The sequence below is a fragment of the Budorcas taxicolor genome, chromosome 11, assembly GCF_023091745.1.
Source record: "Budorcas taxicolor isolate Tak-1 chromosome 11, Takin1.1, whole genome shotgun sequence".
In the NCBI taxonomy this organism is placed as follows: domain Eukaryota; kingdom Metazoa; phylum Chordata; class Mammalia; order Artiodactyla; family Bovidae; genus Budorcas; species Budorcas taxicolor.
Genome location: NC_068920.1, coordinates 49910996 through 49923932, shown reverse-complemented (window position 1 = coordinate 49923932; position 12937 = coordinate 49910996). Strand labels below are relative to the sequence as shown.

The 12937-nt window shown below is 40.7% G+C and overlaps 1 protein-coding gene across 2 annotated transcripts in view; it reads right to left on the bottom strand.

Moving 5' to 3' along the window:
- Nucleotides 1-12937, bottom strand: part of FKBP5 (FKBP prolyl isomerase 5) — a 116438-nt gene that overhangs the window by 7900 nt on the left and 95601 nt on the right. For both annotated transcript variants that reach the window (XM_052649158.1, XM_052649159.1), the window contains exons 7-9: nt 9175-9331; nt 4554-4644; nt 1949-2032 (exon numbers count right to left, since the gene is read on the bottom strand). In XM_052649158.1, coding sequence (XP_052505118.1) covers nt 1949-2032; nt 4554-4644; nt 9175-9331 — 332 coding nt within the window. The remainder of the gene's footprint in view (nt 1-1948; nt 2033-4553; nt 4645-9174; nt 9332-12937) is intronic.

The following is a 12937-nucleotide window of genomic DNA, read 5'->3' as shown; positions in this document are numbered from 1 at the left end:
AAGTGTCCTCAGCCTATTCCCACTCTGCCTCCAAGTCACAGGAGAGAGACACTGACCAGTTGTGACAGTTAACACTGTCTCACACAGTGCTGTCAGCTATGCGGGCACAAATCATGTCTGTCTAACTGACCTGCACAGTGCCGGGTGCAACGTCATGTCACATGTGCTTAATAATTATTTTCAGAGCCAAATGAAGACAGTCCTCTCCTACCTTTGTGTTCAGAGGTTCATATGAGGAGTGTACACTCTAAACACCAAAATCACTTCCATTTAAAAGCTTTTTACAGCTCTACCCTACTAAGAGCAGAGACTTACCCACTTAGGTGTAAACCCAGCTGACAGGTCACTGAGAATAGGGCTCGATGTGTGCGTGGCATGACCGTGCCCCATCTCTGCCCTGGCCGCCACAACAGGACCCCGTGCTTGTGCATAAGTCACACACCCTGAAAGGTCGAGGCCCAGGAAGGCTGCTCGGCAGACTGGAACTTGCCTGACATCTGAAAAGGGAATGTGTATGGGAGCCCACCTACCATTTCTGAAGTTGTACAGCTAAAACTAGGATCGCCGCTGGGATCTTTTACCTATAAATGTGAAGGTGCCTCCAGGAAAGTTTTTAATGCAAAACGTTCAAAGACATTCTGGGAGAAAAAGTCTTAGGTCAGTGGTTCTGAACCTTTTCATTAATTTTCCCCCAAAAGAATAATGTTTTCAAAGATTTTGTCTATCAAATTGCATGTTAAAAATAATATGTGTGATCCAGGTTTTATCCAAACATCAGTAATTTTAAGAGGGTTCATAACATTATGAAATACACAAATCACTATTGTGGTTATGATGCTAAGACGCAACAAAGTTAAATAATTGTATAGCTACTTTAGCACTGATTTCTGCTGCTGATTACAAATTCTGGCCATCTCTATGTATATATTCAAGACACAGCTATATGATACGTGGCTTTGCAACACAGTCATCAGCAACCAATTAGAGTTTCTGAACAGCTGTTTTATTACACTGAGTTGATACTGTCATTTAATCACTAAGTCGTATCTGACTCTTTGCGACTGGGCTCCTCTGTCCATGGGGACTTCCCAGGCAAGAATACTGGGGTGGGTTACCATTTCCTTCTCCAGAAAATCTTCCCAACCGAGGGATAGAATCCATGTCTCTTGCACTGCAGACAAATTCTTCACCTCTGAGCCACCAGGGAATCCAGTATGTATGAGTTATAAATAAATATATATTATCTATACCCACAGTAAGAAATGCTTTAAGTTATGATTTGTAAATCATACAAATCAACTCATTTAAGCAGGTAAAGTGACAGATGTTGTTATATTCATGGTGTCACCGTTAAAGTGAATAATGAGTTACTAGCCTTTCTGGCAACCCTATGTTGATTCCTAACAATTTAACTTCATTATTTAAAAATCTAGTAACATGCTCTTTGCACTTTTTATATTGGGTTCAGTTCCTTCTGAAATCTGTGCATGAACTTCTCTCTCATCATGTATCTAAGTGACTTCCCCAAAACAGTGGAAAGGGAAAATGATAGGAAACTTATCCCTCTGAATGCTACTATTTGCTAACAATTATTCTATTCATTCTTTGTTTTGTTGCACAAACACTTGGTGACGGCCCACTATGTACCAAGCACAGTGCTTTAGGCCTTTACTGATACAAGGTGAGTGGGCAAGCCAGACCTGGTCTGATGCTATGGATGGTTACAGTCTAGATTAGAATGTGTAAAAGAGGCATTTCTATTCTGTGTCACATTAATTCATTCTGCCTTATAATTTCTTATGCTGAAAATGACAGACTTGTAAAAGTTCAGGCTTATTCTTATCCTGAAGGGTACTGACAGAATCCAGGATAGGGGATATCAGCACAATTCACTGATACTTGAGTAAATTCTTTGAGATGGAAAGTATCGTACAAAGACTCAACGTACCTTGAAGTACACAGTCCCCTTCTCTTTGACAATGGCAGCCTGCTCCAGTTTTTCTTTGGTATCCATCTCCCAGGATTCTTTGGCCTGTTGTATAAATGCATGACAATGGTTAGATGAACCGAGAAGGAAAAAGCATCAGCTGATATCCATAAGAAAAACCTATAGCTACTTCTACAGAATACCCACACCTCAAAACACAGTGGCTTTTAAAACTGTGTGCCCTTGCCAATGCACTGATAGGCTAGAACTCACTCTCCATGAGAACAAAGGTGTAGCTTGACCCACGCTGCTCAAGAGGGAGGCTTGGGTGGTAACACTGTAAGGAACGTGAACTGTTGAGCCCTGTTAAAGAGTGCATCTTTAGAATTACAAGGTGAGGCCACACAGTGAAAGCTGGGGCCTCTTTTCTCATTCTGCTGCTATACTGTTATTACAATTTGGGCAAGCTGTTTCTCTCAAGATTCAGTTTTTAACTCTAAAATGGGAACACTACTGCAGGCAAGTCAGTTATATACTCATACACAGTTTTAAAAACTCTAGGTCATGTAATTGTCTATATTCACTGTGAAACAACCAGACCTGAAGCCTCCAAACTGTGGCAACTTGCAGAAGTTTACTTGGGGAATTTCAAGGAAAACATAATTGGGAGGACAGAGGTGACGCAAAGACATAAACAAGCGCTTTCACGATCACCTGCTAATTTGTGTGTATCATTACTTTCCCACATTACAGATACGAGTCCAGGGACAACTGCACTTTTATTAAGAACAGCTGGATCATAAAGGGTCAACAGAACAATCTGAGAGGCCCTTTAGGGGAAAAGCACTGACACAGTCATTGTCAATTTACTGATAAGAATTATGAAGCTTCAGTGGATTATAAATCTGTTCTTAATATTACAAAACAAAATTAAATCATGTTGCTACCAACATCATCACACACTGTCACATGGTTTTAAGTATAATCTCATAGCACTGTGGTCAGAAAAGATGCTCGATACAATTTCAGTTTCCTTAAATCTACCAAGGCTTGCCCTGTGGCCCAGCATGTGACCTGTCCTAGACAATGTTCCATGTGCACTTGAAGAGAATGTGTATTCTGTGCTTCTGGATGGACTGCTCTGTAACTATCAATTAAGTCCCTCTTGTCTTAATTGTCACATGTCATTTAAGGCCTGCATTTTCTTATGATTTTTCTGTCTGGATGATCTGTGCACTGATGTAAGTCCCTCACTATGATTGTGTTACTGTCAATTTCTCCTTTTATGTCTATTAACAGCTGCCTTATATATTGAGGTGCTCCTGTGTTGGTCTGTTGTATCTTCGTGGATTGATCACGTGGTTTCAAATGTGCCCTTGGGGCTGTGACTGAGCACAGGCTTGCTGTGGTGTACTACAGTACTACTCAGCAGTGAGAGGGTGCCTAAGTGGGCCAGGGCCACAGGGCCACGATGGGAAGGGGTGGGGGTTACTTTACTGAAATGGAAACAAGAAAGCCAAAGGGCTAAATAACCATGTGCAAAAGATCCCCTTTCCCCTATGTGAAACCACTTTGTGCCATGAAGACAACTTTGGAGGATCAGGACTTCAGAAGACATTACCTGACAACAGGCAATAGCCATGAAAAGAGCATGTGTTGTTTGTGTTATGATTGGGAACATCACCATAAGGAGAGGATCCCAAAGCTGTCCTCCTCTTTCTCAGCCCAACATTAAGAGGCCCTCAGGACAATGATTCCCTTTCTGTGTCTAATAACATAAAAATGGTCATGTTTCTAGTCCAAAGCTTAAAGTAAGGAACATCGAGATAGTGCTGGGAGGGAATGAAAGATGTCTACAAAATGTACTCCCAAGGCTCTCAGGGAAGGGAGACTTTGGTGGGGCAGGGACATAGCTGGATGTGACAGTGTACCCAGCTCAGGCAAATGTTTTGTTTGTCCGGGAAGCTGCTGCCGGGAGCCTCCAGAGGTGGATCTGAGATGGAAGTATGCTCAAGGAGGTGTGCCATTTCTGGATCTTGAGGCCAACACTTTTTTCTACTTGGACAGGTATGAAAAGAAAAGGTCTAGGGTTAACAGATTTGTTCCTTGTGTCGCTTGTCACGGAGCCTGGTGGCCCACGAAGCCTTGTATTTTGGATAATAACTTGGAGCCACACTGACGGCCTCTTCGCAACTCCTGTGAAGGGTACAATCCGTTCAGCCCTGGAAAACTGCACCCCACTCCCCCAAGGAGCTGCTTGGCAAGAACATGAACCTTTTTGTCTTCAACCCAGGAAAAAAAGTACAAAAAGAACCAGTCTAGGAACAAATAAGGGAACAAGTCTTGGCTTCTACCCAAAAAAGTTAATAATAATAAAAAAAAAGGCTGACACATAGGAACAAAATAAGAACACTGAGCTCCTTGGTTGCGTATCAGCTGTGCTGTATCAGTTGTCCGGTGCTTTAGGAGCAGCATCAGAGACAGGGGACAAACTTGGTCATGGAAAGCGTGACATAGAAACAAATACCATCTATCTATACCATCTGGTAATGTCAGATACTAATTTACAGGAAGTAGATGGAGAAGAAAATCTGTCATGATTTCAGAGAACTTGGTATTTTCTCACCTTTTCGAAGCTCTTAAGTGTAACTTCATATATAAGCTCAGCATTAGGTTCAATGCCAAATTTAGGCTTCCCTGCCTCTCCAAAACCATATCTGAAATGGAGAGGGGAAAAAAAACAACTTTAAAGAACTGGTCTATTTCCAGGCACCTCCTTCGGTATCTTGCGGCATCACATTAGCATAGAGCTCTCATTTGCAAACTACACACATCAGAGACCCTGAAGATAAACCAGATGTTGGTCAGAACATACAGTGCCAAGTACCACTGCTGTGGTTTTTAAGAAGCCAGGCTCCATTTAGTCTTCTTCCTTACATTCCTCTGTGATGCAACACCTGGACTCCTTGGGACAGCTTGCTTAATATAACTGTAAATGTCACTGTCTTTTTCTCTGCTTGATTTTATATTTGGTTCTTTTTATAAAACAGCCATTATTTGATTGTCTTTTTCTCTACTTGATTTTATATCTAGTTCTTTTTTAAAAAACAGCCACTATTTGACTATCAGGGCTGAAGCTTCATCAGGACCTAGAGAAAAGACAGACACTATAATTGTTACAGTGCTATGTGGGAGAGTTATGTTTTAATGAGCTTTTAACTTGAAAATGCTGTCCCCTTCCAGAAGTGCCGTTTCCAGTCAGATAAATGGGGGAAAAGGATCACACACCAGAAAGGATATATATCCTCACAGTATTTCTTCAAGACTTTTAGAAAGCATACTAGAAAACACAAAATATATAATTTAAAAAACCAGCCCCAGCAAGCTCTAACGCCTCATCAAGAGAAATACCCTGCACTGCATTCCCATAGCTCCCTGGCTGTAACTCTACAAAACACTGCATTTTTTAGCCAAAACTTACTGAATACAATTACTGAGGATATAGAAATTTGCTTTTTTCAGACCATTTAAGATTTTAACAAATGCAAGGCATTCGAGGGAGCACACGTCTACGAGAACGGAAATTCTGATGGAGCTTTGTCTGTCTGGTTCAGTGGTTTCCCAGCATGTAGAACAATGCCCAGCATAATAGGAAAATGTTCCCTGGAATAATTCTACTCCCATGTGTTTCAAGCCAACTTCTCTTTAATATATGGAATGGCACTGCAAAACACTTAATAACTCAAACACTCAGGCTATGGGATGAAAGATGCCAAAACCGGATTGATGTGTTAATACCTTCAGTTTTCTCTGGGGTAAGAGGACTGGAGTGGGAACACTCATCTCTTGCTGTCTGCACCACTTCTCTCCTCCCTGCCTGAATTTTTCAGGAAGAAAATGTTTACTCACATACCTCCACTGTCACACAAGACAGTGGAAGCTGGAGCCGGAGAAAGGCACGGAGACGGACTGAAGCTGGCAGGAATGGGGTGGGGTGGTTTTAATAGCAGGGCAAAGGGTATCTTCAGCGAAGAAATAAAAGCGGACATAATTACCAGTGGCCAACTGTAGGAAGTGGTGACTAGTTTTCTACTTTGAGCTCTCAGACTGCTCTATCTCCTATTTTGTTCCTGCCATCTGGTAAATAAAAGACATTCTTTAACTGCTGGGAAGCAGGTAGGCAGGTGTGTCCTTGCTGAGCGTTGTGTTTACTGACAGCATAGTTGTAGAGTCTATTCTGTGAAGACGTATGTGGAACACAATCCCACAGAACTGTTTTGGGAGCATCTAAACTGACTTCCAATTATACAGAAGCTTGTCTGATTTACTCTGGATTAGGCTGGGTGAGGAAAGACCCACAAATTCATCTGATTGAAAGACATGCATTCTCAGTCATGTCCGACTCTTTGCGACCCCACAGACTGTAGCCTGCCGGGCTCCTCTGTCCATGAGATTCTCCAGGCAAGAATACTGGAGTGGGTCGCCATTTCCTTCTCCAGAGGATCTTCCCAACACAGGGATCGACCCCACTGTCTCTTGTACTGACAGGTGGATTCTTTACCACTGCGCTACCCGGGGAGCCCAGCTGAAGACCACCACAAATGGGATTTCAGGCTTAACCAGAAGACAGGCTGGGTTACAGTAACAGAAGGGATCCAGCATCAATGTTCTTGACCTGACAGGTGCCTGCGGAGAGCAGAGAAACACTGACTGCTCATGACCATCATGCCTTTCTGCACACACAAGCAGCACCTGTACCATGTATGCGATTATTCCCTTTTTACAGATGGAGAAACTAAGACTCAGAAATGCTTCCTCAGAGTCACACACAGGCAGTGGTGGAGCCAGGATTTAAATTCAGACTGTGTGGGTCCCAGAAAATTGTTTAGTTTTTGAACCACACTGCCTCATAATGAGATACTCTGGCTCTTGGCAGCCTGTTTTTGTTTGGGGTTGGTGCTGTACAGAAGACAAGGAAGAAAAAAGTTAAAACTAGCCATACTTTACCTAAAACAAGAAAGATTAACCAGTCACCATATCTAAAACAATATTAAAGACATTGTCCTGATGAGAGGTGAGAAAATGGATTCTCTGTATGTGTCTGATGAATTCTTCATTATGAAAACATCCTGTCAAGGAGTCTTGTCAGAATCAAAGAGAAGGTATATGCCCTGGAAATCTTTTGGAGAATGAAATACAGGTGACACTAAGAGTAACACGAAACACATATTTGCAACAGCCATGTTTATAGCCACACTCAGCTGCAGTGTGTCTGTTAAGTGGAAACCTGGTAGGACAAGCGAATTCACTGCACACGCTCCCCGCACGCCCGGATTCTCTACGTACACAGATCATACATGGTGCACATGTGGGCAGTCTCCTGTTACAGGCGTTGCACTTCATGACTCCTTAACATACTAAGCAACATCTTAAAGAGGAAATAACGTGCTCCTTTCTAACCATGCTATTTCCACAAAACATAAGAAAAACGTTTTAGACCTAGAAATTCATGAAAACTTGTTGCCTACTTTTATGCCTGAAAAATCTACCACATGTTAAAACAGGGTTTCCTTTTCCTTGTGGTCTGACAGTGAAATGGGAGAGTCATCAGGACAGCAATAACAGCCAATACGCTGAGGGTCCGGGTGTGTCAGGCACTTTGCTACGCTCCTCACATGCATTCTCTTACTTAGTCCTCCACAACTCTGTGAGGTAGATACTGCTATCCCCATTTTACAGAAAGGAAAACAGACTTAGAGTCAAGTATGCACGGCTGGTAAGCTGCATGTTTTTTTTGTTTCTTTTTTTTTTTTAACCACAATTTAAACCTGCAAGGAACCATCTGCATTAATAAATATAAGGGTAATTCCGGTTTCTCTCTGCCCATTAAAATTGAGACATCTCTTCCCACAACTGGCTTGTCAGCTGGGTTAAAATGTAATAAACTGATTCATATTATATGTTTATAATACATGCAGAACTCCTCTGCAAGGAACTTAAATCTGAAAATATATGTGCATAAATACCACTCTCTTTATATGAGCTTAGAACTAATGTAACTTTGGGATGCTGGATTAAAAATAATTAGATATTACTTAGATATGGAAGAGACGGCCTGTCTATGCCCCACCTGAGTTAAAAAATAGTTTCTTATAATAGAGAAAACTAGATTCATCTGAGTGAAGTACATACTACTATTTACGTAGTAAATGCAAATAAAACACAAAGGTGGGAATATACTAGTTCAGAAAGGAATAAGGCAGAGAAAAAGAAGGTATTAAATAAAAGATGCCTCAGTGAAGGCTCTAAAGGGTTTGAGATGTAGAGCATTTTGCAAGGCTTTTCAAGTGGATTAGTGGCATGACTGGAACATCACTTGAGAAATACAATTATGGCTCAAGTGTCAGGGCAAAGGTAAATATGCCACTGGATTAGGACTAAGGCTACACAAGGCAAGTGTATTCTTGTACAAAAAGCACAAGAATACCTATTGGCAAGTGCAGGTCATCAGGATTCCCAGTAACTCAAAATCCTACTGATGGAAACCCATGGATCCAGGGAGAGAGGAGACACGAGATAAGCAGATGCACTTTCACACAAATAGAATCAAAACACCCTGGTTTCTCTCAAGGGTCCATTTCTCAAGATAGAAGGGTTAGATCCATGGTATAATTTTAGGTCTAAAAATAATACCAAACATGTTTTCACAAGAGAGACTGTTAGTGTCTGATAGTTCTAAGCTTGGAAGTGCTAATGGATATCCTTATGATGGGAAAAATTTAGGCAAAAATGAGTCATCTCCGCTGCCTTTAGATCCAGGAAGAGCACTCTTTTTTCAGGGAGTCTGTATAAGAACAGGTGGCACAAATTCAAGTGGTAATAAGTCATCCAAATGTTGCTTCTACTTCCAGCCCCCACATTTTACCGCCTCCAGCCTATTTCAGAGGAAAGGGGAGAAGGGGCAAGAGCTTCCCGTCTTGGCGACATGACCGGCAAAATAAACAGAGAAGCAAAACTCGCCTGTCAGTCCTACCCTGAACACACATCAATCAAGTGAACAGGCTTACAAACCTCTGTAATATTATAAGGCCCATTAACTCACCCTAACTGTAGCCTGATTTAATTAATTGTTTCCACTCTTGGCATTAACTTCACTGAAAATAGCAAAATGCTGATTGAAAAAACAAGCGTATCCCTGTTCTTTAGATAACGTCAGTCACTGTGTACTGAACCAGGACACTGCTTACCGTGGTCCAAGATATAAAATACATTGTTCCTCACGCTGCATTTTCTCCAGGGCTTTGTCGATTCCGATTGGAATGTCGTGGTCTTCTCCTTCACCAACGATGAACCCCACATCTCTGCAATCAAACGTCCTTCCACCACAGCGGCCTTCCAGGTGGACTAGAGCGGGGAGACAGGACAGTCAGCAGAGCTGCTCCTTGTGACTGGCTAATGCAGGGCCATGATAAATGAGTATTTCCCCTTCTTTGCATCTGGAGACATATGGAGTATGTCCTGTTGAAGCTTAGTCCACCCAGTTGGGAAATTTAAGCGCAATCATATTTATTTCTGTTTTAAGTTTAAACTTAAAAATTACTGTAACTATATGAATAAGATAGTTTAGCAGATAATAAAGTGGAAACAGTTCTAACTTGACAGAGATATCCTCTACTGTAACACAAGAAACACTAATTATTTAATAGGTAATTATCAAAATGTCACAAATTTAATGCCAAGTAGATAAAAGCTTAAACATTTTCTTGGCTTCAGATGTCTGGGTTGAAAAACAACTGCATGGCTATTTCTCCAGTGATATACAAGGGTTAACTGAATACAGAAGCTCTTTTTTAAGAGCTTTAACCTCATTCACAAACATGTCTAAATAAAATGGAAAAGCCAAAGGCAACATCAATAACTAACACAGCTGTAATCCCTTAGTGGAATAATAAATTAAAATGTGAAGGAATCAAGTCTACTATAACTTGAAAAATCAAATTTCTCAGCCACCTCCTCAGAAATGTTAAGAGGTCAATTTCTCAGGGCCTACTTCGCCACTGTACTCAAACTCAGCTCATTTGCAGGGTAATTTCATATTAGATAAGGGGCTTTATGTTAGTATAATATAGAAAAAATGCATATAGATATGTATTTTCCTCTTGATTGGTTAGACTTTTCCTTCTGGGATAAACAATTCTCTGAAACTTTCCAACTATGTTTAGTATTGAGGATATTCATTCCTTTCCATTTAGGTCTTTGACTCAGTAAGAAAAATGGACGGTTTGCATGACAGCACGGCAGCCAAAAAGCAATATAACAATTTATCTTTCACAAAAAATTCTTTATTCCTACTTCTGTAATATAATGGCCTTGATTCAAATGTAATGAATTCCTAAAATGCTTCTTTTCTACGACTGGTCGGGCTACTTTAGATCAATAATTTGCTTTAGAGACTAAACATCACTTGTTCTGTTACACTCGTTGCATGAGACAGTTATCTTCCAAATACGAATTCAATTCCAGCGTATACTTTTCAACTTCTGAATCTCAAAGCTCCTTTGAAACTCTAAAACTCTATAGTTCTATGACCCAGTAATGTAACTCTCGACACAGACCAGAAACTAGTTTCAAAGCTAATTCCTGTAATTTGATCAGGTTACCTTTAGCCCAGGGTTAGGAAATGAGAGAAACCCTGAAGAGTAAATAGCAGTGGCATAGATACGAGGGGCCAAAATGTCACATGGACGTTAATGCTTTCAAGTTCTCTACCCTTTTCTAATCACTAGGATTAATACTATCCTGATTTGTTCCCATCACAGATATAGGATGGAGCCAGACACTTGGGCCAGACTAGAGAAGGCCTGATTCGAGTCAGACGCTCTACACAGGGGCGACAGCTAGACTGGCTCTCAGGGTGGAGCTGGAATAGAGGAATTTTGTTCTGTTCGATACTCATAAATAGAGATAACTCTGAATTAACTCACCTTTGGAACATTCTAGATAAAATACAACTTAGCTTGCAGCACGGTGAAAGTTCTCTCGGAAACAGTCCCAAATAAATTCAACTTTTTTATTTTCAAATACGTACACACCTGAGAGATTCTGCAGGAAATTCTAAGCTTAAGATATTTTTACTAGAGGGACTTCCCTGGTGGTCCAGTGGCTAAGACTGTGCGCCCAGTGCAGGCGGCCTGGGTTCCATCCCTGGTCAGGGAACTAAATGTCTGTCTGCATGCTGCAACTAAGCCCCAGCACAGCCAAGCAATTTTTTTTTTTTAAGATATTTTTTACTAGAGTAAAAGCTCGTACTTCTAAAGGATTTGGGAGTTCTAAAAAGTTTATGTTCTTAAATATTTTAAAATCTGCCCAAGAAATTTAGACTAATGTGATGACACTTTTCATGAAAAAAAGATTTGCTGAGCAAAGTGAATTTCAGCCCACGTATTGTAGCACATCTCAAGCACTGAGATTTATGATCCTAGTAGCTCACAACTTTTTGTGTGAGGTTTATTGTTAGAAGTGTTTTCCTCCCTGAAGGAGAGAACATTTAGTGGGGGAGGAAGCTATCAGTACATTCGTTGTGGTTTTAGGTTGATCAACTTTGAATGTGTTTTCAAAACAGGAAATCCAGAGACTCTGCAGAAGATTCCTGCCTGTGTGTCAGTTTCCTAGGCTGGTTTTCAGCTTGATGCATATACTTGATCTTAAAATTATATAAATGATTTCAGAAATTCTCCTTGCCTGTGATAACCCTTCATGTTAGGGAAAGAAAAGACTGGCTACTAATAAACATGTTGGGAAAGATAAGTGAAGCAAGCAAGCAAAAAAAAGAAGTTCAAGTCAAATTATAATGAAAGTATAATTAAGAAAGCAAAAAAAAAAAAGTTCACCGCAGCTGGTCTAAGAAAGATAATACTGGTAGAACTAGTGTTTTAGCCACCCAATAGGGAAACATTTGCAATAATGCTTACAAACACTTGCTACCTTATAGAGGAACTAACCTTTTTTTTCTATTAAATCACTTTTAAGTTGAACCTGAACAAGCACTATAGTACCACAAAATCTTTTTTTTTTTTTTTTCACAAAATCTTAAATTGATAAACTGATATGCATGTGTGCACACACACAGCAGTCTCTCGGTGAATATAAAACCTTTTAATATTGACATTATCTGGAATGTCAGTGCAAGAGGAGGTGTTACAGCCTTAGTAGAGAGCCCATTGATTCTTTACATCTACAAGTAGCAAACCCTATCGCTAGGTTAACTGATTTCTAAAATTGGAACACTGGTGTGACATGTTTCATGTGACAGCTGACGAGAACTCACACCCCATCCTGGAGCTACAGAAATGCCTGCGGATCGCCACAGCAGGGTCCCCCATCATGGGGACAGATGCAGACATGTCTGGCTCCCACATATGTGTTTTTTAAAAAACTGTCTCAACAATTGCTACCAAAGAAAACCATGGCAGTTCTGGCTGTGGAAGACCTGTGGTTGCTTTTGACCTTGTATCACTTAGAGCAAATACTCATTTAATAAATATTTAATAATAACCATCATGACTCACTGGGAGCTCGGCCTCTAGGGCTCAGGAGGTCTGTTGCTAATTCCAACCAGCCTGATTTACGGGAAGTAAATGATCTATGACATGCCCAAAGAGAATAAAAGTACATACAGGATGCTTCTACTTAGGGCTTTTTTGGGGAAGAGAAAGAAATACACAAGTTAAAAAGGGACAACATTTTCTCTTGACTTCAAGTCTATATAACTTAAAAGGGGGAGATCCTCCAAACCCCACGAAATCAAACCAAAATGAATTACCCGAGCCTCTCTGCGAAATCCGAGTGTAACCACATCAAGTGAGCCTGGTCTGCTGCAAAACATCACTTAAACTGGAGCTCTGACTTATTGTTCTCTTACTGCCCTAGAGCAATTTTGTTTTGAAGAGCACAGAACACCCTGTTCTGAATGTGGCTGGCACATGAACTCGATGTGCTGACAGCAATTTG